Source organism: Camelina sativa, chromosome 20 (genome assembly GCF_030686135.1).
Source record: "Camelina sativa cultivar CO46 ecotype springtype chromosome 20, ASM3068613v1".
Classification (NCBI taxonomy): Eukaryota; Viridiplantae; Streptophyta; class Magnoliopsida; order Brassicales; family Brassicaceae; genus Camelina; species Camelina sativa.
In genome coordinates this window covers 4,491,355-4,514,399 of record NC_141899.1, presented here as the reverse complement: position 1 = coordinate 4,514,399, position 23,045 = coordinate 4,491,355, and the positions used below count along the sequence as shown (strand labels likewise).

General features: G+C 33.8%; 2 protein-coding genes, 1 non-coding gene and 2 pseudogenes across 6 annotated transcripts; 3 read left to right on the top strand and 2 right to left on the bottom strand.

The window, feature by feature from the left end:
- Nucleotides 1-2,652: 2,652 nt before the first annotated feature.
- Nucleotides 2,653-2,724, top strand: TRNAG-UCC (transfer RNA glycine (anticodon UCC)). The gene has a single exon. It is a non-coding gene; the product is annotated as a tRNA-Gly (tRNA).
- Nucleotides 2,725-2,874: 150 nt separating this feature from the next.
- Nucleotides 2,875-4,090, bottom strand: LOC104769339 (uncharacterized). The gene has a single exon (XM_010493535.2). The coding sequence runs from the start codon at nt 3,909-3,911 to the stop codon at nt 3,012-3,014; it is 900 nt and encodes a 299-aa protein (XP_010491837.1). The 5' UTR covers nt 3,912-4,090; the 3' UTR covers nt 2,875-3,011.
- A 1,600-nt stretch (nt 4,091-5,690) lies between these two features.
- Nucleotides 5,691-9,658, top strand: LOC104769338 (glutamate receptor 2.5). 3 transcript variants are annotated; one of them, XM_087505141.1, is made up of 6 exons: nt 5,691-5,799; nt 5,958-6,100; nt 6,683-8,001; nt 8,151-8,466; nt 8,575-8,981; nt 9,054-9,658. In XM_087505141.1, the coding sequence occupies exons 2-6, from the start codon at nt 5,998-6,000 to the stop codon at nt 9,489-9,491; spliced, it is 2,583 nt and encodes an 860-aa protein (XP_087361267.1). In that variant the 5' UTR covers nt 5,691-5,799; nt 5,958-5,997; the 3' UTR covers nt 9,492-9,658. The 3 variants fall into 3 exon arrangements, with proteins under 3 accessions (XP_087361267.1, XP_010491836.2, XP_019097967.2); XM_019242422.2 differs by having other exon boundaries at nt 5,762-5,799; nt 5,894-6,100; XM_010493534.3 differs by having other exon boundaries at nt 5,746-6,100.
- A 1,613-nt stretch (nt 9,659-11,271) lies between these two features.
- Nucleotides 11,272-20,898, top strand: LOC104772207 (glutamate receptor 2.5-like; annotated as a pseudogene). Its single transcript, XR_015593405.1, has 5 exons — nt 11,272-11,546; nt 12,701-14,040; nt 19,578-19,893; nt 20,034-20,440; nt 20,518-20,898. The product of XR_015593405.1 is annotated as a glutamate receptor 2.5-like (transcript).
- A 743-nt stretch (nt 20,899-21,641) lies between these two features.
- Nucleotides 21,642-22,472, bottom strand: LOC147918464 (DEAD-box ATP-dependent RNA helicase 15-like; annotated as a pseudogene).
- Nucleotides 22,473-23,045: the final 573 nt, after the last annotated feature.

Below are 23,045 nucleotides of genomic sequence, written 5' to 3'. Positions count from 1 at the left end.
CAAACTTATTTTTTGGATAACTATTTTGTCCACAGTATTAAACTGGTCCACAATATTACGTTTTTGGTCCATCAAATTTCTTGTCCACCATTATAATTTTGTCCATAATTTAAAAATCTTGTCGTAACTGTCAAAATTCCTTTTCTAAATTCTTATCGTAGACAAGTTACCAAATTTTTTGCTCGTGGACAAACTATCCACTTAGATCTTTTGAACTATGATTCTCCTACTTGTACTTGTGGACATTTTATTTTACTAATACTTATGGACAAGTTACTTAAAATATGTTGGTGGACAAGAATTTGAAATAAACAAATTTCGTAAATTGGATGGACAATAATTATTGTCCACCACGTTTGTTTATTCTTTGGACCAAAAAATAAAATAAAAAAAAATTAATAATTAATATCCCACCATTGGTCCCACATCATAAAGACAATTTTGTCTCTTTAAATCTGTCACTTTCTGTAGGGATAAATTTGTCTTTTTATATATGACAAAAGTTGATTTATGGTAGTTCTGAAAAGATGTTTTCAAATGTGGTAATTTGGAAAAGTTTTTTATGAAATGTGGTAGTTTCCACTAAATTCCCATTTTTTTTTCCCTATAAAGCCAAAGATGGGCCTAGTGATCGCTACCAAAGCCCAATAGCGTTCACAAGACGCCAGAGGAAAATGGTGTTAGGACAACGCGCGTCGAGCGTTCAGGGAATCAGGTGTGAGATCCATGCGTCTCACCAAAATCACGCGGCTTGTGAATTATGATGCGCGTTTCGTGTGAATGTAGTTTGATTACAATGCTTTTGTCGGCTTGGACGTGTTTTTCCCGCTAGTCGAAATAATCAAAATTTTGTTTACTTTTTTTAATAAAAATTTTGTGTTTTATTAACAACATCCATATAAATATAAAAATGGAAAAGGAAATTAAGATACTCTACTTGTAATTGGTATAAACAATATCTAATTTTATCTTGTCTTCATCTGTGTGGGTTGGTACTCGGCTTTCCAAGACTCTTAATTCACATACTATTATAGATAAAATAAGTTGGAAAATGATCATATAAGAAAATGACAAAAACAAAAACGTGGAAACCGGCATTGATTTCAACTTTGAACAAATTTATTTTTTAGGGACTTGGGAGTCTTTCTTTATGTGTGCTCCGATCCTGATTATATGAAGTCTTTAGGTTGCTAAAGGTTCTACATTATGGAGTGTGTTGAAGAATATATATCAACTTGTATAACTTAAGTGACCACAATCCATAATTTAAGTTGAATAAAACCACTTATTATTATTACTAACCACAATCCACATTATCCCTCTTTTTTTTTTTTAACCGCACCATTCTCATTTCTCACCAATCACAATATCCATCATCTTGGCACAATAAAATGATTTGGTGGATGATTTACTTTAGGATTTGTGAAGTATCAATGATATCAATAAATCATTATCGATGGACAAAATAGAGATGACTATCTCCACTTTGGCACGAATAAATCAATTGGTCAATGCGTACCTTCAGGCTTTTTGGTAAATTAATTATATTATTGTCTACATATAATGGTTTGATAATAATACCTTACTATTTTATAGTTCATAAATCCCTTTCGTTTGGACCACTTCCGAACTAGTAAAATAGTAGATGTGCAAGTGGTTACCTAACAAATTGTATGATTTGATGTTAAGACTTCATTTTGTTGACTAACCAATTTTATCCAGTTATTCTATAATTTAATCATTAATGTTGGTTTTATTCTTTGTAAGACATAAGAAATTTTGTCTCCCTTTTGACAAAGACGTAACTATTAGCTAATTTTCATATTAACATTACATGGAATGTTTTGTATTTATTTCCATTGCTATGAGAGCACATAATGGTTCTTTCTAAAATTATGTTAAATCATGATCCAGGTGACGAAAAATGGTAGACTAAAGTATATTCAACAAACTACATATAAAACTCAAAAAAATGGAAAGCAGATCCTGTCAATCATGTTTTTCATACTTATTTTGTATTGGTGAAATGTTGACATTGAACTGAATCTTTTATTTTCTATGGTTATCATGAAACTAACGTATATATCCACTAGACAAAATATATTTATCTATTTTTATTGAAATCCATATATAAGACACTTCAAACAACTCATGTAACCATGGATTGATTTGTTAGTGTAACCTTATGGGTATTATACCTAAAAGTGTAAAACAGTACTAATATTGTTATGTTCACACCTAGCCAATCACAACGGGTTTGTTGAATACTAATCAGCGAGAATCACAGATCCACAAATCCCTTATATTGTCAATGACATATACCTACCTAATTGGCTATTCTTCAGTTTTAAGGATTTTTTCTTTTCAAAAAAATTTGAATTTCCACATTTTTCAGTTATGAATTCCGAGAAGAAGGAAAAAGAAAGGTAGATAGAGAGAGACTAATCCACAAATTAGTGATGATGGCTCAAAGCCTCCACTAAACTGAATACTGTACAAAAATTGTTTCTTAGGTATGTTCATCCAGAGATGGGAGTGGCCCATTACGCTTGAAATAGGCCTGAAAAATTGAAGTTCATGTTCTAGATTTCAAACCTATGACAGATATTAAATTTTACTATATGTAAATAAATAATGCATAATTGCCAATTAGCGTCTGTAGTCCAACGGTTAGGATAATTGCCTTCCAAGCAATAGACCCGGGTTCGACTCCCGGCAGACGCATTTATGGTTTTTCTTTTCGTAACGACTGCCCGACCACCTTGTTGTTATTCAAAAAGTAAACCTGTATCATCGATTTGGTGAGCTATATAGGAAAAAACAGTTTTCTACCACATTACCTTTGGATTCACAAATTAATACATATAATTCAGATTTCAGAATGTAAACATTAATAACATTTAACAATCTTACTTTAAAGTTTGTTTAAGTCATAGGATTACAACGACCATGCGGCCCATGTCATTCATATAACAAAGCAAAAGAAAAATCCATATTCCATTTGGTTTAGGTTAACCATCTCTATTCTCGCTAAATTTACGAGCCCAAATATGTTTTCCATTATACTTAAACCTTTGTATCTTCTCGCCGTCGAGTATGAGATCCACAGTAGCAACCGAATCCAAGACCAACTTCGCATACAGTGATTGTTGTTGACCATAATTACGAGAATTGTCGTTGTCCTTGTCCTTGTACACATTCATGTAAACGCCTTCAACACAATTTTCTCCATAGTTTTTAGTGAAAAAACGTTTCACCTCTTCTTGCGACACTGGAAACCCACGAGAAAATGTTATAAACATTGTCCTTTCGTTATCAGTCGCTATGCAGTTAGAGGTCCAACCCCATAAACCATGTGAAGAAAAAGACAAGTTGTTGTTGAAGAGATCATTTTCTCCATCGGGCATTACGTTGATGCTTCCGAACGTTGGATGGGGGAAACCAGGGATGATAAGAGGGTGGCGGAGTCTGGTGATGAAAGAATACGATGAAGAAGATGGAAGAACTCGCTGAAGGATGTCAGAAAAAATTCTAGCACAAACAGTTGTTAAAAAGTTTTTGATTCCTGTGATAGCACTATACCGGTATTTGTAGATGATTTGAAGGGATATGTCTACTGACATGAGTTCTGCGGTGAGAGGGATCTGGCTGAGATCATTTGGCTGCTCATCGGAATCGAGGCACTGGAAGCAAGAAACAGCCTCGTTAGCTAGAGCCACTATGACTGGATCGCTTAAAGCCAATATGGTTGATAAGATGTTTTGGGAGAAAAAATCTTCAAGCCAAAACCATGTAGCCATTACAAGAAGTGACTCAGCTGGAGATCTAGAGAATTTTAGGACAAGTTTTGAGAATAGTTTTCTGTCTTGGGCATGAAAAGTGTATAGTTGTTCTCTGGTAGGATGTGACATAATCGATTTCGGATTTGAAGATGGCTATTGGAAGAAAAGAAAAGAAAAAAAAAAAACTCAATTGCATAAAGTTTTGGAAATTGTGAAAACGATTTGAAGGTTGTTGGAATATGTCATTGTCACAGTTTGAATGGTTTGTTTTATACACTTATGAGAGTTATGAGGGTCAAATGATTTAAAAGGTTATTCAAGCTAATGAATGGTAAGGAGTTAAATATCTTATCCAACCACAAACCAGATGTCAAAATATTGATACTTTCTAAGTATAACAGTTACAAAAGAAAAAGGCAAAGAAATAATATTTATTTCTAAGTATTGGTCTGTTACATGTGTATATTTCACCACTACTGACAAGACTCTTGGAGTTTAGTGGACTATTGACATTGATTTCTAATGACTATAAAAGAGTAAAATATTTATTAATTAATTTTTTAAGCAATTTTTTTTAAATGGGATTAACTATAGGGAACTATAATTAGACACCTAAGTTTTCTTAATTAAGGTGGTCAATGGGAATCTGTCACGTCTCAATTCATTTTATGTACTGTATTATGTCATATCTTTATATTTAGACATACTAGAAATTGTATTTATTGTGTACTAGATTTTACCCATTTTATGGTGTCATTTCTTTTTATCATATCCTCTTTTCTTTATCTAATTGGTGAACATATATTTTCTAACTTTTTGATTGATTATATACATTTATAGATGGACAATTTTGAAACTTTTAAAACCACATATTATTTTATTTATCTTTTGTGTTAAACATTAATCATTACAATTTATGTTATCCAAACTGGTGAGAATAATTAAAATTTGGAAGATTTTCAAAAATAGCACCAAAATTTGAAATCGGTAAGAACAATGAAGAAATAACGAACTGGATTTGTATTAAATGATCTTTGTTTTTGGGTACAATTGATTATAAGATTATTCGATCCATGCTCCCTTCCCACTATCGGGGAGTATTTAAACTAACAAAAGATTACATCGAATTCTTTTATTTTTTCCGACAATCTCGCTCCCATCTGCTTTACGTATCCCGAGATCCTCTAACAAATTTGACCTGGCCTCCTTCTCCGAATCGACACCTCCCTCATGGGCCTGTCTCTGACCCAGTACCAATCCCTAGACCCGAAGTTTTATGGGCTTATTCATTAGGCCTTTTGTCGACGAAACCCATCACCAACACATACATAGAAATGTTGTAGGCAGAGCCGTGCCTTATGCTTTGCAAAAAAGGCATTTGCCTTAGGCCACACCAAAACAATAAACAAACACAGGCCACATTTTTATTTGTAAACTAGATTGAGCATTTTTTTATGTAGTGTTTTAGGAAATTTTTGGAAACAAAACTCAACATTCACATAAATTTTGTTTCTTTTTTTAACATTCACATAGTGCCATATCTTACTCTTTAAAGCTTTTTATAAAAAAATTAATAATATCTCTTTCTTTTATAACCAAAAAAAATCACTCTTAAAAATAAAATATGTGAAGCTTCATTTTAAAATGTTGCCTTAGGCCTCTCGGACCTTGGCACGGCACTGGTTGTAGGTTACACGGATTTGACTTCATAGCTGGACTTCGACGGTTCACAGTAGTTACTTTCATAGTTTTGAGTATGGAATTGTGTATGTTTTTGGAAGACCACGTCTTGTCCTCTCATATGGGTGTAGCGCGTTAACTGTCCAAATCCAAAATGACCGAAACAAGTCTTCTTCTCTACATCATTTTGCTACTAATAATTATCTCTAAGGTATGTATTAAATAAATAAATTCAATAGTCTACTTGCAAATTCCGACACTTTATTTGACTTTATTGGTTCTCTTCTTCAAACAGTCAAAACTATCCTTTACTTGGCCCGTCCTATCTCCTCCTCTTGTAAGTTATCAGATCAGCAAAGCTATGTTTTTCTTCCATCATCTCGTGTCTCGGTTTCTTCCTTTACAGCTTTTCATTTTTCTCATCTTATTAGTATTATCACTTGGGAAATCTCAAAATGAAGCTTTACAAGTTAAAGTGGGGGTTGTTATTGGCAGTAATGTGACATTATCAGATTTGAGCTTGCGAGCTATCGAAATGTCTCTGTCGGAATTCTATAATACTCATGATGGCTTCAAGACAAGGATTGTCCTCAACATCCGAGACTCGAAACAGACTGTTGTTGGTGCTGCCGCTTCAGGTACTCGATCTTACCTTCATTAAATTTCATTACAATATGTTGTATACTTCGATATGAACAATCCTAATGATATGGAAAGAAGTGTTCTTTCTATACAATAGTCAAAACTATGTCTAGTTTTTCTTATAAATCTGAAAAGTCCTTGTCTTTTGGAAGTGATGACAACAATCAAATCTTTATATGTTTCGTGAAATACAAGAAAGTAAACATAAGATATAAATATGAAATTATAATATATAATATATCTCTAAAATGTTCTAGTCAAAAATAAAAAAAAAATCTTTAATTGATGATATAAGAATAATTTTAGTAAAAGAAAATTGGAGTGGATTCTAAATCAAAATCTCAGATCCATATAATTTGTGCACATCATACTTGTACTTACAATTTTTTAATTGAAGTCAACGAACACCAACACGAAGTATGGTATATGCAAACATTAACCGAAATGGATCGGAACACAATTTCAACTGAACAGTTTTGCTTTGCTTTCCTACTTACACTTAACTAAACTTTTAAAACCTGATTTTTTATTTAACTGAGTTCACTACACCTTTTAATAATGCAACCTTAACTTTGTAGCTTTATACTTGATAAAGAAGAGGGAAGTGGTGGCCATTATAGGACCAGGGACATCAATGGAGGCTCCATTTTTAATCAACCTCGGAAATCAAACTAAAGTTCCAATCATTTCATTCTCTGCAACAAGCCCTCTTCTTGATTCCCTACGTAGTCCATATTTCATTAGAGCCACACACGACGATTCCTCTCAAGTCCATGCTATTAGCGCCATCATAGAGTCATTTAGATGGAGAGAAGTTGTACCTATCTATGCAGACAATGAGTTCGGAGAAGGTATTCTTCCTTACTTAGTCGACGCTTTTCAAGAGATTAACGTTCGTATCCGATACCGAAGTGCCATCTCATTACATTTCTCTGATGATCAAATCAAGAAAGAGCTTTACAAACTAATGACCATGCCCACTAGGGTGTTTATCGTCCACATGTTGCCTGATCTCGGAACAAGGCTTTTTGCGATAGCCAAAGAGATTGGTATGATGAATAAAGGATATGTATGGATTGTTACAAATGGTATAGCTGACCTCATGAGTGTAATGGGAGAATCAAGCTTGGAGAATATGCATGGTGTCTTGGGCGTCAAGACATACTTTGCAGGATCAAAAGAGCTAATGTATCTTGAAGCTCGTTGGCGAAAAAGATTTGGAAGAGAAGAGCTAAACAATTTTGCATGTTGGGCTTATGATGCTGCCACAGCACTTGCATTGTCCGTTGAGGAGATCAGCAACGTAAACATGAGTTTCAATAAGACCAAAACAAACACTTCAAGAGACGATATAGGTACTGATCTTGATGACCTCGGCGTTTCTCTCTCTGGTCCTAAGCTTCTTCAAGCGTTATCAACAGTCAGTTTCAAAGGTGTTGCTGGGAGGTTTCAGCTAAAGACCGGAAAGCTAGAGGCAAAGACTTTTAAGATAATCAACATAGAGGAAACTGGAGAAAGAACAGTTGGCTTTTGGAAATCAAAAGTAGGATTATTGAAGAGCCTTCAAGTGGATCAAAAATCATACAGCTCGCGTCGCCTTAGACCGATTATATGGCCTGGGGACACTATTTTTGTGCCTAAAGGATGGGAGTTCCCAACAAACGCAAAGAAGCTGAGAATAGCAGTTCCAAAGAAGGATGGTTTCAAAAACTTTGTCAAGGTAACAAAGGATGAAAACACTAATGTACCAATGGTCACTGGTTTTTGCATAGATGTTTTCGACATGGTGATGAGACAAATGCCATATGCTGTCTCCTATGAGTACATCCCCTTTGAAACTCCTGATGGAAAACCTCGTGGAAGTTACGATGAAATGGTTCATAATGTGTTTCTTGGGGTATGTTACATGATATACCTTTCAAGATACCTAATTCCTTTTAAAACGTTAGGCTTTCTTGTAAGTTAAGGCGTCTTCTACGGTGGATAAAGACTCAAATTCAGTATTAAGCTAAAATGTTTAAATCTTTTTTCAAATGATGTTAACAGGTGTTTGATGGAGCTGTAGGTGATACAACGATCTTGGCTAATCGGTCGCATTATGTCGATTTCGCTTTGCCCTACTCCGAGACAGGTGTTGTATTCGTGGTACCGGTCAAGGATGGGAAAGAAAAAGGAGAATGGGTCTTTTTGAAGCCTTTAACAATGGAGCTCTGGTTGATCACTGCTGCTTCTTTCATCTACATTGGAATCATGGTTTGGATTTTTGAGTTCCAAGCAGATGAGGATTTCAAGAAACAGAGGATAATAGATAAAATATCTAATGTGTTTTACTTCTCATTTTCGACTCTCTTTTTCGCACACAGTGAGTCTTTTTTGTCACACACAACTTCAGCTTTTAATTCATTACCAGTTACTTAAAAATCTTTGAAACAACAAAACTGACAAGTGATAACCACGTTGTGTTTTATAGGGAGGCCAGCAGAGAGCTTTTTCACAAGGGTTCTTGTTGTTGTTTGGTGCTTTGTGTTGCTAATTCTGACTCAGAGCTACACAGCAACACTGACATCTATGCTGACAGTTCAAGAGCTTCGACCAACAGTGAGACACATGGATGACCTGAGGAAGAGCGGAGTGAACATTGGATATCAGACTGGTTCTTTTACATTCGAAAGGTTGAAACAAATGCGTTTCGATGAATCAAGGTTGAAGACGTATAATTCTCCTGAAGAAATGCGTGAACTCTTTCTTAGCAAGAGCAGCAACGGCGGGATTGATGCTGCGTTTGATGAAGTCGCTTATATCAAGCTTTTCATGGCTAAATACTGCTCAGAGTATTCCATTATCGAGCCTACCTTTAAGGCTGATGGCTTTGGTTTTGTAAGTAATTAGCTGGTTACTTTCTTGTTAGAATTTGAATGGTGATATTAAATTTCTCAATGATTCTTGCAGGCATTTCCACTGGGATCTCCATTGGTGTCAGATATTTCAAGACAGATCTTAAACTTAACAGAGGGAGAGACCATGAGAGCTATAGAGAACAAGTGGTTCCTTGGAGAAAAATATTGTCTGGACTCGACCACATCGGATTCACCAATCCAGCTTGATCACCACAGCTTTGAGGCACTATTTCTGATCGTCTTTGTTGTTTCTATAATTCTACTCTTACTTATGTTGGCCTCTAGAAGATACCAAGAGAGACAACGCAAGGTTTCACCCAATCTACCAAATGATCAAGCCAATGCAGCTCAAGAAGAAGTCCATGAAGAAGGTAATGTTGGAGATCATATTGTGGAAGTCGACACAGCTTTGGTCCGCCGTAAGAAACTGACTTCAAAGACTATGCCCTTTAGAAGAGCTGCGACACTGTCAAGGCTAAAGTCAGCGTAGTCAAAACTAACCTCTAGGTTTTTTTTTTCAGTTTCACTCTGGTTAGTTTGCATTCACTTTTGTTAAGTCAGTATTTTTAGGAGCATATGAACAATTTGCAAACAGAACAAGCTGCATTGAAAACGATGGAATGATCGAAAGTCGAAACTATACTCTTACCTACCAAATGAAACCAGTTCATTAGCAAGCATCAAAGACACAATTAACGCTGAGGATTCTTAGCAACATTCAATGAGAATCGCTTTGCATTTAACTAAGGAACAACAAGCAGTGATAAAGTCAACACTAAACCCTGAGATTTAAAACATAACAATCTCTTGTACAAAAAACAGGACAGCTCTGAACTGTGTGCTTTTGGTGAGTAGCTGAATCTCAGTTTTAAAGAGTTACAAACGGTCAAAACATATGGAAAAACTTGTCCTCAATAGGAAAGACTACAATAGCAGCAAACGGAGTGAGAGATAGCTGTGAACCACCATGACCCCTACAAGGTTGAAATCTGAAGAGGTTCTTCCTGAGAGAAGATGCTACTTGTTTAAGATGGCACTGAACAAAGAGTAAGAAGAAGAAACAACATTAGTATCAAAACCAGACAGAACCAAACTAATGAATGGTAAGGAGTTAATTATCTTATCCAAACCACAAACCAGATGTTAATTTATTGATAGTTTCTATGTATAACAGTTACAAAAGAAAAAGGCAAAGAAATGATATTTTTTTTTCTAAGTATTGCTCTGCTACATGTAAATTTCAGCACTAGTGACAAGATTCTCTTGGAGTTTAGTGGACTATTGACATTGAATACTAATGACTATACCAGGGTAAAATAAAAAATTAGTTTATCAATTAAATAATTTTTAAGCAAATTATTCTTACTATATGTGATTAACTATAATTAGATACCAAAGTTTTCTTAATTGAGGTGGTCAATGGGAATCTGTCACGTCTCAATTCATTTTATGTATTATGTAATGTCTTTATATATAGACATATTAATTAGAAAGTATATTTATTGTGTAGTATATATTACCTATTTTATGGTGACATTTCTTTTTTATCATACTCTGTTCTTTTTATCTATTGGTGAATATTTATTTTCTACTTTTTTGATTGGCTATAGAAACTGTTTAGATATTTTTTGGATAATCTTGAAACTTTTTAAACCATATATTATTTTTATCTATCTTTTATTTTAAGTATCAATCATTATGTAATTCGAACTGGTGAGAAATAATTAAAATTTTCACCCATTTACAAGTTCTTAAGCCAAAACATATTTTCCCTGATAAACGAATTTTGAATACACTGTCTAAAAACACAGTATCACAGAAATATGTTAAGAAAACCAAAAAAAACTATCGTACATATGTATGTTACTAACTTACTAATGTGTGCAAAGGAGAATTATTCAAGAGAGATACAAAAGAACACAATGAAAGATTGATTATATATACACTTTATTCTTTCTTCTTCCGTCCCGTTTTCTTCTGCCCAATTATTGTGTGTATTATCAGACCCAACAACAGAAACAAAGTCAAACCAAACTAAAATGACATTTGCCTCATATGGCAAACACGTAAAGTACGTCACTTATTTTTGTGTAGTTTCCTTGGCAACTTAAGTACATGCAACAAATTCTCTAAGTTATGTTAAATTAATAAATAGTCTACTAGCGAATATCCGACACTTCGATAATTAAAGTTGAATGGTTCTATTCTTCAAAACTATCTATACTTGACTCGTATTTCCTCTTGTAGTTATGAAACAACCATAATAGCGATATGTCTTTTTTCCATCATCTCGTGTCTCGTTCTCTTCCTTTATGGCTTTTAATTTTTCTCATATTCTTAGTATTGCTCGGGAAAACTCAAAAGGAAGCTTTAGAAGTTCAAGTGGGGATTGTTCTTGACACTAATGGGACAGTAGCAGATATGAACTTTCGAGCTATTAACATGTCTCTGTCGGATTTCTATAACACTCATAATGATTTCAAGACAAGGATTGTCCTCAACATCCGAGACTCCCAACAAACTGTTGTTGGTGCTGCCGCTTCAGGTACGTACTCACTACTCAATCTTGCGTTGTGGTCTTGCATCGTTCGTACTATATTTTTCAATAAAATTATTTATAATATAGTACGAATACTATATTTACAAAGGTTAATTATCCTAGTTTTTCCATATTTTGGTGTCGATTTTTGTTTGGTAAAAACTTTGGGATGAAATATTAATTGTTTTTGTTTTTAGTTGGGCAGTGGCACTTTTTAAAAGGATTAAGGCTTAAGGTATTTGATTATATTAATTTAAATTATAAGTGCAGCAACTCTTATCATATGGCTGCCAATCTTTTGTTGATATCATTTACACACAAAAAAAAAATCTTCTAATAACTAAAATTTTATATGTCCTCCAGCAGTTTTTACCAAACAAAAAATTCTTATAATAACTAAACTTTGGGATAAAACTTTGGAACTTTGGAAGACTTGTTCTTTCTAAAAAATAGTCAACTATGTTAGTTTTCTTGACAAATCTAAAATATCCTTGTCCTTTGAAAGTGAAGACTTGCTGTTCCAAAAATCAGCAATACCAACAACATAAAGAAAAAAACTATATATTTCGGAAAAAAACTATATATGTATGTTTTGTGAAACACACGAAATTAGTAAACATAAAAATATTTAGATCTAATAAAAATAGAACTCTAAAGTAGTAAGCAATAAGGTGTAAATTAGCGCGCTTTCTCCAACTCAACTAACATTCGAAACAAAGCCTTCCGGAGGATGTTTTACACGGTGTGTGTACCTAAAAAGCTTATATACCCCAATATTAGTCGGGTTTTGATTCTGGTCACTTCAGATCCTTATAAAAGTTGTCCACCTCCTCAATATAGCACTTCGATGTCAAATATTTTAATTCAAATTAACGAATCACCCAAACAAAAAAAAAAGTATGGAAATCAAAATGGTTATATAGAAAAAAATGGTTATATTGTATATACATTGACCGAAATGGAACGCATCAAATAATCAGTTTTGCTACTATCTCTTACAGTCTTACTTACACAGTGTGAGTTACACTATAACTAAACTTTAAAAACTTGAAACCATTACAGAACAGAAAAAAAAAACAAAAGATTAACACGGAGCTTCAATTAATTAAGTACGTCGGTTAAAACTTACAAAGCTACGATTATAACCATAACTTCTGCAGCTCTATATTTGATTAAGAAGAAGGAAGTGGTGGCCATTATTGGACCAGGGACTTCAATGCAAGCTCCATTTTTAATCAACCTCGGAAATCAATCAAAAGTTCCAATCATTTCATTCTCAGCAACAAGCCCTCTTCTTGATTCCCTCCGTAGTCCATATTTCATCAGAGCCACCCACGACGATTCGTCTCAAGTCCACGCCATTAGCGCCATCATAGAATCATTTAGATGGAGAGAAGTTGTGCCTATTTATGCGGACAATGAGTTCGGAGAAGGTATTCTTCCTTACTTAGTTGATGCTTTTCAAGAGATCAACGTTCGTATCCGATACCGAAGTGCCATATCAGTGCATTCCTCTGATGATGGAATCAAGAAAGAGCTTTACAAACTAATGACCATGCCCACTAGGGTTTTCATGGTGCACATGTCGCCAGATCTCGGATCGAGGCTTTTCTTGATAGCTAAAGAGATTGGTATGATGAGTAAAGGATATGTATGGATTGTTACAAATGGTATAGCTGATCTCATGAGTTTAATGGGTGAAACTAGCTTGAAGGACATGCATGGAGTTTTGGGTGTCAAAACATATTTCTCAAGATCAAAAGAGCTAATATATCTTGAAGCTCGCTGGCGAAAAATATTCCAAGGGGAAGAACTAAACAATTTCGAGTGTTGGGCTTATGATGCTGCCACAACACTTGCAATGTCAGTTGAGAAAATCAGTAATGTATACATGAGTTTCAACAAGGCCCAAAAGAACACTTCAAGAGATGATAAGGCAGGGACTGATCTTGATAATCTCGGCGTCGTTCTTTCTGGTCCTAAGCTTCTTCAAGCGTTGACAACAGTCAGTTTCAATGGCGTTGCCGGGAGATTTCAGTTAAAAAACGGGAAGCTAGTGGCGAAGACTTTCAAGATTATCAATATAGAGGTAAGCGGGGAAAGAACCATAGGATTTTGGAAATCAGAAGTGGGGTTAGTGAAGAACATAGGAGTGAATCAAACAAGCATTAATAAATTAATATCACACAGCTCCCACCGCCTTAGATCGATAAAATGGCCTGGGGACATTGACTCTGTGCCTAAAGGCTGGGAATTCCCAACAAACGCTAAGTAGCTACGAATAGCAGTTCCAAAGAAGGATGGTTTCAACAACTTTGTCAAGGTAACAAAAGATGAAAACACTAATGTTGTAACGGTAACTGGATTTTGCATAGATGTTTTCGACCTGGTGATGAAACAGATGCCATATGCTGTCTCCTATGAGTACATCCCCTTTGATACTCCAGATGGCAAACCTCGTGGAACTTACACCGACATGGTTCATAGTGTGTTTCTTGGGGTAAGTGTACTTAACCCTAAACCTTAGACAAAACTAACACTATATATATATATATATATATTTTTTCCTTCTTTATTTGATAATCATGACTCTTGAGACTTGCACAAAGTTGGGATTTCTTTGCCAAGTTAAGCAAAAATCTATATATAATAGCAAACCAGTTTTTAAGGGACTGCTGATGTCATCATTGTAATCCAACGCTTGAGGTTAGTCTCTTCTTAATCTAAGGGCTGAGGTTTTTTTTATGGAAAATTCGTTCCCTAAACCAAAAGATGTGTCCTTTTAATCGCGACTTTTTATTCATAATCACGTCTTATGTGAAGCATCACCTCTTTCTATGCTTAGATCTCACCACCATTAGTTGTGCCACTTCATACTGATTTATATACCTACACTGGTGAAGCATCGTTTTATGAAACCAACTAACCAAGAGGTGTGTCTTTCAATTACAACATTTTGTTCGGGTTCTTTTGTGAAACATCGTTTCTCCCTCTTTTTAATTATCACCATCTTTCGTTGTGCCTCTTCAGCCTCATTTCTATACCTAAACCAATGAAACTGAATTGTAAAATGATTTTGTTCCTCATTCTGAATTATGAATTCCGACACAAATCTTTTGTGAATCTTTGAGAAACAGAAATCGTTAAACAAAACTTAAGGAATCCTCTTCTGAATCCTATTTTCCACGACGAGTCGACGACGCCATAGTCTCACTAAGCCCAGTCGATTTTCTGTCCACTGATCTAGAGTGTATCATGTATTGTACACTCCCGCCAACGTTTCAATCAATCTTACTTTCGTAAGTTCCAAATTCTTGGGTTCTTTTCATAGCCATACAATTGTTGTTCACATAGTGTTGAGTATAATATTCAGTGGACGAACAAAATCTATTAAAATTAAAATGAGCTTTAGAATTACTAAAGCATCGTGATTGATCCGTTTTGTCTCGTCTTCTTCTTTGGGGTTTTATACGGAGTTTAGCCCAACGATGAAAGAACATGTTCAATGGCTGAAATGCTTAATTAAAATGGTGCACTTCTTTTTAGGCCCCTTGATTATAAATCATTTTGATTGACATGTTAAATTCTGCATGAATCAATTACATATCTTTGTACGAAATGGTTGTCTACCTTTTTATCATTTTTGTGATTTAAAACTTTGCCAATTGAACCCAGCAAATATAGATTAATTCATGTCTTCATTGTTGGCTATAACTGACTATGGTTAATAGTTGCAAAATCTGGTATTGACGTGTTAGTTTGTTTGTGTTGTTTCATTGGAGAGGCACAAGTGGGAAGAGATTCAAGCCATTGTGTAGTTGGTAGTTTCAGATTTTAAATAAAGTTTCAGTTTTGTTCTTGTCTTCTTTAAAAGGGAAGAGACAAAGGTCTCTAACTCTGTTTCTTCTTTTTCTCTCAATATTCTAACATGGTATCATAGGGTCTTGGATCCTGTCCAAGCACAACAAAATAAGAAGAACTTCGTTGTAAGAAGAAGAGAAATATCTTCAAGAAGAAGGTTCCAAAGAGATGAAGGAGATAGAAAAATCTTCTCAAGGATGCTCAGAAGACATCACTCGATGAAGTTGAGAATTTGAAGAGTTCTTCAACTGAAATAAGACGGAGAAGCCGCCTGTTGAAAGAAACAGAGCATGGCGAATTAGCAAAAAAAAAGTGGTGTTATATTTGTGAGGAAGATAACAACACGGAGAAGTGTATGTTGGAAGAACAGAGTAACACCTCTCAGCAAAAAGGTTCAAGGGAACACATTAGACGTCAAAGAGATGTGACGGTGAACAAAGAGAGATACCAAGTATTAAAGGAGAAACCTCATAGAAAAAAATGGAGCATAAGAGAAAACTTACCTTGGAGAAAAATGGAGCAAAGAACGAAGCATACCTCGGAGAACAATGGAGCTTAAGCCAGTGGAAAAGATAACTGAAGAAGAGGGGGAAAAAGTTTCACAAAGACGTGAAGATGATGGTGATCAAAGGAAGACACTAGGCAAGAAAGGATGCTGCTTCCTAAGAGAGAGAAGGGAGATGCTGCTTCCTAAGAGAGAGAAGGGAGATGTTGCTTCCTAAGAGAGAGAAGGGAGAAGCAGCCAATTATCGAAAAAGGATAAGAAAAAAAGTGCACCTTAGAGAAAAAGAAGGTGAAGAAGGTTGTAAGAACAAGGTTGGTATGGAAACGTGACGAAATATCACAGAGGGGACGTGAAAATGTTCACGTAGAAAAATTGAAGTTGATAAAAGAGAAGCCTGCGTGAATTAGAAACTCCAAGATCTTCTTATGTCAAACTGACAAGAGAAAAAGGAGGAACTTCATCAAAGGGACGAAGAGACAAGTTAATACCTTGTGTGGTAAGAAAGAAATTACCAAGAGGGAGACACAAATGCTATTCTAGCTCAATGCAAGACCAAAACTCAATTAAGGGTGACTAAGTGGTGAAGTTGGTTATGTGTGAAGAGACACAAGTTATTGTGTTGTTGTGTCTATTTGTTTTCTATATAAATCAATTTTGTTTTGAGTTTGTCACTTACTCTGTTTCTTCTTTATCTCTCAACTAGGATTTCACCCGCGGTACACCGCGGGACTAAGTTATAAATTATTATATTTTAAATAATATTTTTTAATTTATTTAGTCTTCAAATTTTCAATTAATTAAATTTTTGTCTAATTAATTTAGAATTTTGTTTAGAATTTTTCTTTCTTTTTCTTACGTTTTATAAAGTTTATAACCTAATTACATTAAATTTGTTATTAGATAGAATATAAAATTCTAGATTTGTTTTGTTCTCTAGAATTAAACAGAGGTATACGCCTATATAGTATGTTAGTGTATATATTTATGTGTATTTTTTTTTTGGAATATTAAGAATGTGTTGTAGTATGTGTAATATTTTGTAGTTCATATACTAAATAATTTATAAGTTTATTTTCAAAACTATGTTTACAAATATTTAGTATATATGAGATAAATGAATAGTTTTAGTATTGGTTCTATATTCCAAACCCGCCACGCTAGGTGGGTCAGACAACATATTCAAAAAAAATTAATCCGCAAAAATTCATCATATGAAACCCGTGAAAGTAAAAATTATTTTTAAATACGTAATACAAAATAAAAATAAATCTGTGAGCAAGCAATATCTTTTATATTTTATTATTATTCTTTGAATAAGATATCAAATTGAATGGTAAATATGTTTGTTACCTTTTAATATCATACCGTTAGTTTTTTTCAATGATATATTTTATACTTGATTTTGAATATTTACTAGATTTTAACCTATGGTACACCGCGGACATATAATTTATATTTTATGTTGTATTTATTTGTTAAATATTAGATGTTTTGTAAATAGAGGAATAACTAAATTTTCCGGTTGTTGTGCGGCTAAATGTTTATATTATTTTTTTAACTCGCAATACACTTGTTTGTACATTTAGTTTGTTTTGTTTAGTGTTTGAGATTCTATTTTGATTTTTAATTATTATAACCAAAAGTAAGGGATATAAATACATAATCAGTAATTTATACGCTGTAATTAAGTCACATTTTTCCTACTGATTTAATTATTTTACGCAATCTTACTTAAATCAACTTGAATTTATGTCAAATATTCTAATATTAGTAGTGTTGATAAATAATTAAATGAGGATTTAACCCGTGTTAACACTAATTTAATGATATTTTATTAATTCCAACATGTCCTCTTTATAACTCATCTAGTAAATAACCACATTATATAGTATTTTAGACTTTTTTAATTTTACATATTCGTAATAGTTAAATTTTTTATTAAGTTTATATATGTTAATTATAATATTTAAATAAATGGCAATCGAAGTTTCTCTTACGTTAATAATCAAATTTCACAGGTTTTAGAAAATAAAATGAGAATCAGAATGATTCAGATATAGAACATCTCAAAACACAACAAAATGTGTAGTTAAATATGTGAGAGTTCTTTTTTTCATATTGATTGCTGTTATTTTTTAGTTGGAATGAAATGTAAACTATTTAGGAACAAAATCTGAAGTAATGTTAGTTTTGGAAACTTTTTAGGGGTTAATGTTGTAAATAACTTTTTAAATAAACAAAATTAAAAGGGCATAACCCAAAATGTACTTCAAAAATGTTAATATAAATAACCAAAACTTGAAGGGCATAACACAAAATGTAGTTCAAAAATAATAATATAGATTTTAAGGGGAAATCAATGCGTTGAGATCAAAAATCTCGGCCACGGATCCTCCTCCAAGATCGAAAATCAATTTGTATCTTGGTTAGACCGATTGTTTAGGAAATTAGTGTATGGAGTTGTAAAATTGGAAACTTAATATTAATTAAATCAATTATAAAATTAATACTTAATGTTAAAGGGAGTGGTTCCAATTGTTTTGGAAATTTATTTAGGATGGGAAATCTTGTTTTCAAAAATAGAAACTTAATATTAATTAATTAAATGAAAAATAAATTAATAATTAATGCTAATGATAATCTTGTAAATAGGTGGTAACTTTGGAATTTATTTGCTAAATATACTTGAAAATGTATATATAGATATGCTAACATTCATATGTCTGTTAAAATTGTTCTTTTCAAAGAGTATACGTAATGCCGGTATCTTTTGTGAACAATAGTAGTGTGACAAAATTTTGAAATCTGTCTATCTTTGGGAACGTCTGAAATTTCTTTTTTTTTTCTAATCATTCGATTTGATTATTCATAATCTTTTCTTTGGTCCATCCTTTTTAGGAGGCAAGGTTTCTGACAAAAGAACAAGATAACTTTTTAAGCTAATAAACAAAATGTTTCTTGTAATGTGGTCTAATATATCAAACGCGAGACTGTTTTACGGACCAGTCGATCGTAGATTAATAAAAACTTTATTGTAATGAAATTTCTAATTTAAATTTTTTAATGATCTGAACTATTTTTTTTTTTTGATAAATATGAGATCTTTATTGGTGAAAAGAAATTGTAGTAACTACAATAGCTTTGATACAAAATATTTTCTAAAAACAAGGATAAATCTGTGAAGGAGAAAAACATAAACAAGCCTAGGCCAATCTCGGCTCGCATTAATCTTTTGAAAAAAAATTGATGGTTCTTTGCAAGAATTTCATCCCGAACTGCCTGTTCTAGAGCTAAATCTTATTCTATTGCATCGCAAGAAAATAGATTTGGTAAACGAAATAAAATATCAATATGTGATAAAGTAATAATGATTTTAGGTAGATCAAGTAAAGTAAAAAATAAATTTACTTTGCGTGATACATATACCAATATATGATAGCAAAAAAAATGAGAGAGACTAAATATGCAATACCAGTTTTGTATATAAATTTTCTTTTCCAATAATAAGTTAACATATAGCAAATTAGTAATGTTAATTTATTAAGAATTTCAACTTCCGTGCCGCAATGCACGGATCGACTTCCTAGTATATATAAAAGGATAACTGATCGTTGAAACTCAAAATCCAGTATTGAGCTAAAAGTTGTATATCTGTTTTCAAATGTCAAAAGGAGTTCGATGGAGCTGTAGGTGATACAACAATCTTGGCTGATCGGTCGCATTATGTAGACTTCACGTTGCCATACTCGGAGACCGGTGTTGTATTCGTGGTGCCAGTCAGATATGGGAATGAAAATAAAGAATGGGTCTTCTTAAAGCCTTTAACAAAGGAGCTCTGGTTGCTCAGTGCTGGTTCTCTTCTCTTCATTGGAATCATGGTTTGGATTTTTGAGTACCAAGCAGATGAGGATTTCAGGAATCAGAAGATAGTTGATAAAATATCTAATGTGTTCTACTTCTCATTTTCGACTCTCTATTTCGCACACAGTGAGTGTCTTTTTTTTTGTTGTTGTTGTCACACATAGCTTTTTCAGCTTTAATCAAATCAATTATACTTATAAATCTTTTTTAAAAAGATATATATATATATATATATATAAATTGATAAACCACATTTAATTTTATAGGGAAGCCATCAGAGAGCTTTTTCACAAGGGTTCTTGTTGTGGTTTGGTGCTTTGTGCTGCTAATTCTGACTCAGAGCTACACAGCAACACTGACATCGATGATGACTGTTCAAGAGCTTCGACCAACAGTGAGACACATTGATGATTTGAGGAAAAGTGAAGTGAACATTGGATATCATGCGGGTTCGTTTACATTCGAAAGATTGAAACGGATGGGTTTCCCTGAATCGAGGTTAAAGACTTATAGTTCTTCCCAAGAAATGCATGAGCTTTTTCGTAACAAGAGCAGCAACGGTGGTATTGATGCTGCGTTTGACGAAATCGCTTACATCAAGCTTTTCATAGCTAAATATTGCTCAGCATATTCCATTATTGAGCCTACCTTTAAGGCCGACGGCTTTGGCTTTGTAAGTAAAATGAGTTACTGTTTTACATTAGGATTTTGCAAGTGATATTGAATCTTCATATTTAACTTTTTTTGTAGGCCTTTCCATTGGGATCTCCGTTGGTGCCGGATATTTCAAGACAGATCTTGGACTTAACAGAGAGAGAGATGAAAGCTATAGAGAAGAAGTGGTTCCTTGAAGAAAAACACTGTGTTGATTCTACCACATCGGATTCTCCAATCCAGCTCAATCACCACAGCTTTAAAGGCCTATTTTTAATCATCTTTGTTGTATCCATGCTCTTACTCTTACTCATGTTGGCCCGTAAAAGTTACAAAGAGAGACATCGCCATGTGCTCGATGATGAAGGGGAATCAAGTGTCAGTCAAGAGGAAGCCCTACGTAAGATGACAAAGGCTACAACCATTGGAAGAGCTGCGACACCGTCAAGGCTAAAGTCAACAGAAAAGTTGGGGTGATTGAAATGCAATCAGAAAAGTTGCATTTAAAATAAGTAAAACAGAAATAAATGTAATCTAATTACGTGCTACATGTAATATATATGTTTAAAATAAGTTAAACATATTACGTGCCCCTGGGCAAACAAAAAAAAAATGCCCCTTAACCTATAGAAAAACTTACTGATTTTTTTTTAAAGTCTTTTTGATTCATATAATTTTTTTTTTTGTGCCCATTTTTAGCTTACAAATTTTTTTTTGTGCCCCTTTAAATTAAAAATATATTTTTGTGCCTTTTTAACTTACAGAAAAAAAAAATTTGTGCCCCTTTTCTGATACGTATATGCCTCTTTAATATATGTACCCGGGGCGGTCACACTGCCCGTCCTCCCTGTTAAGCCGGCACTGTAAGTATCGAAGACGGTAGTAATAACAAGGAGTCTTCGCAGCTTAATAATTCTCACATAAAGACTAAATGCTGAAGACTATTTAATAAGCGTAATAATCTCTTGTACAGAATTAAAAGACAGGACATTTCTTAACTGTTTGGAGTTGTTCGATCTCTAGTTTTTAAAAGAATTACAAAGGGTCTAAATATATGGAAAACCCTGTCCTCATAGAAAAGACTAAAATAGCTACAAACTGAGCGAGAGATAGTTGTGGAACTCCATGACCGCTTTGAACACCAACAACAACAACAACAACAACAACAACAACAAGGTTAAAATCTGAAGAGTTACTTCCTGAGAGACGATGCTACTTGTTTAAGACGGCACTGAACAAAAGATAAATTAAGAAGAAGAAACAAGCATTAATATCAAAACCAGACAAAACCAAGCTTTTGCACATTTGGTAAAAGTATTTCACACTTACTGTATGTGGAGGTATATATAGGGATGTATTTTATATCAACCTCAAACGTCTCTTGTACCTGTCCACATTCAAAATTGCTACATTACTACCCAACTCAATATCAAGGGGAGCTTTTAGTGGACCTATGACAATCAAACTCCATACCTGATTAAGAATCTCTGAATCCGAGGTAGATGCAATAAACGTAATAGCAAGACCCTTGGTTCCAAATCTATCAGCTCTCCTAACCTATAAGAGACACAGTGCAAAATGGTAACGTTACAAAAGCCCTTTCAGTGAGATCGTTGATCAATGTAAATTTCAGGATTGTATAAATAAAAGTACTTGCCAGTATATCATAGTTGATAACAATATTGACACGCTCAATGTCAATGCCTTTCCCTACCAAGTCTGTCGCCACAAGGATCCTCTTGTGCCCTTCCTTGAAGCTTTTGTAGCGATTGCAACCTACACATCACATCATATTAGCCTTCAAAGTTGGTCTACATGAGGGCTTTAAGAGCAATTAGGAACCATTCAAAATGAAGTGTGCAAACCTCTCTTCCTGAGACATGCCAGGGTGAATGCATATTGAGGGGATATTGCATTGTACCAGTAACTTGTTCTCCTCCGCATGCAGCTCTGCTAACGCTCTTCACAAACATGACAACTTGATTGAAGTCCAACGCATCAAGCAGGTCATTGAACTTGCGGTTTTTCTCCAGAAGAAATGCGTGAACCATTTCTTAACAAGAGCACCACGGGGGATTATACAAGATGGCTAAATACTGCTCAAGAGTATTCCATTATCGAGCCTACCTTTAAGGCTGATGGTTTTGGCTTTGTAAGTAATTAGCTAGTTACTTTTTTTTTTTGTTAGGCTTTAATTTGAATGGTGCTATTAAATTTCCCAATGATATTTAGTCTTTTTCCTTTCAATGTCGAATGAATAGTATTATGTTTTATTGCATTCACTTAACAAACCAAGTCAACCCAACGATAAAAAAAAAAAAACAAAAAAAACCAACGTAAAATATTGCAGCTTGCGACGGCCTCCTTTTTATGTATATCACTTGGTTTTGCATAATGATAAAATATTTACAAAATGATAAAATGTTCAACATACCAATCCTATATTTGTATCACTTAATTATTAATAAATATTCTATGTTTTTGGAAGACCACGTCTTTGCCTCATTGGGGTAACGCGTTAATTATCCAAAATGATCAAAACATGCTCTCTACATCATCTTTGTAATTATAATTATCTCTATGGTATGTTTTAAATAAATAGTCTACTTGCAAATTCCAACAGT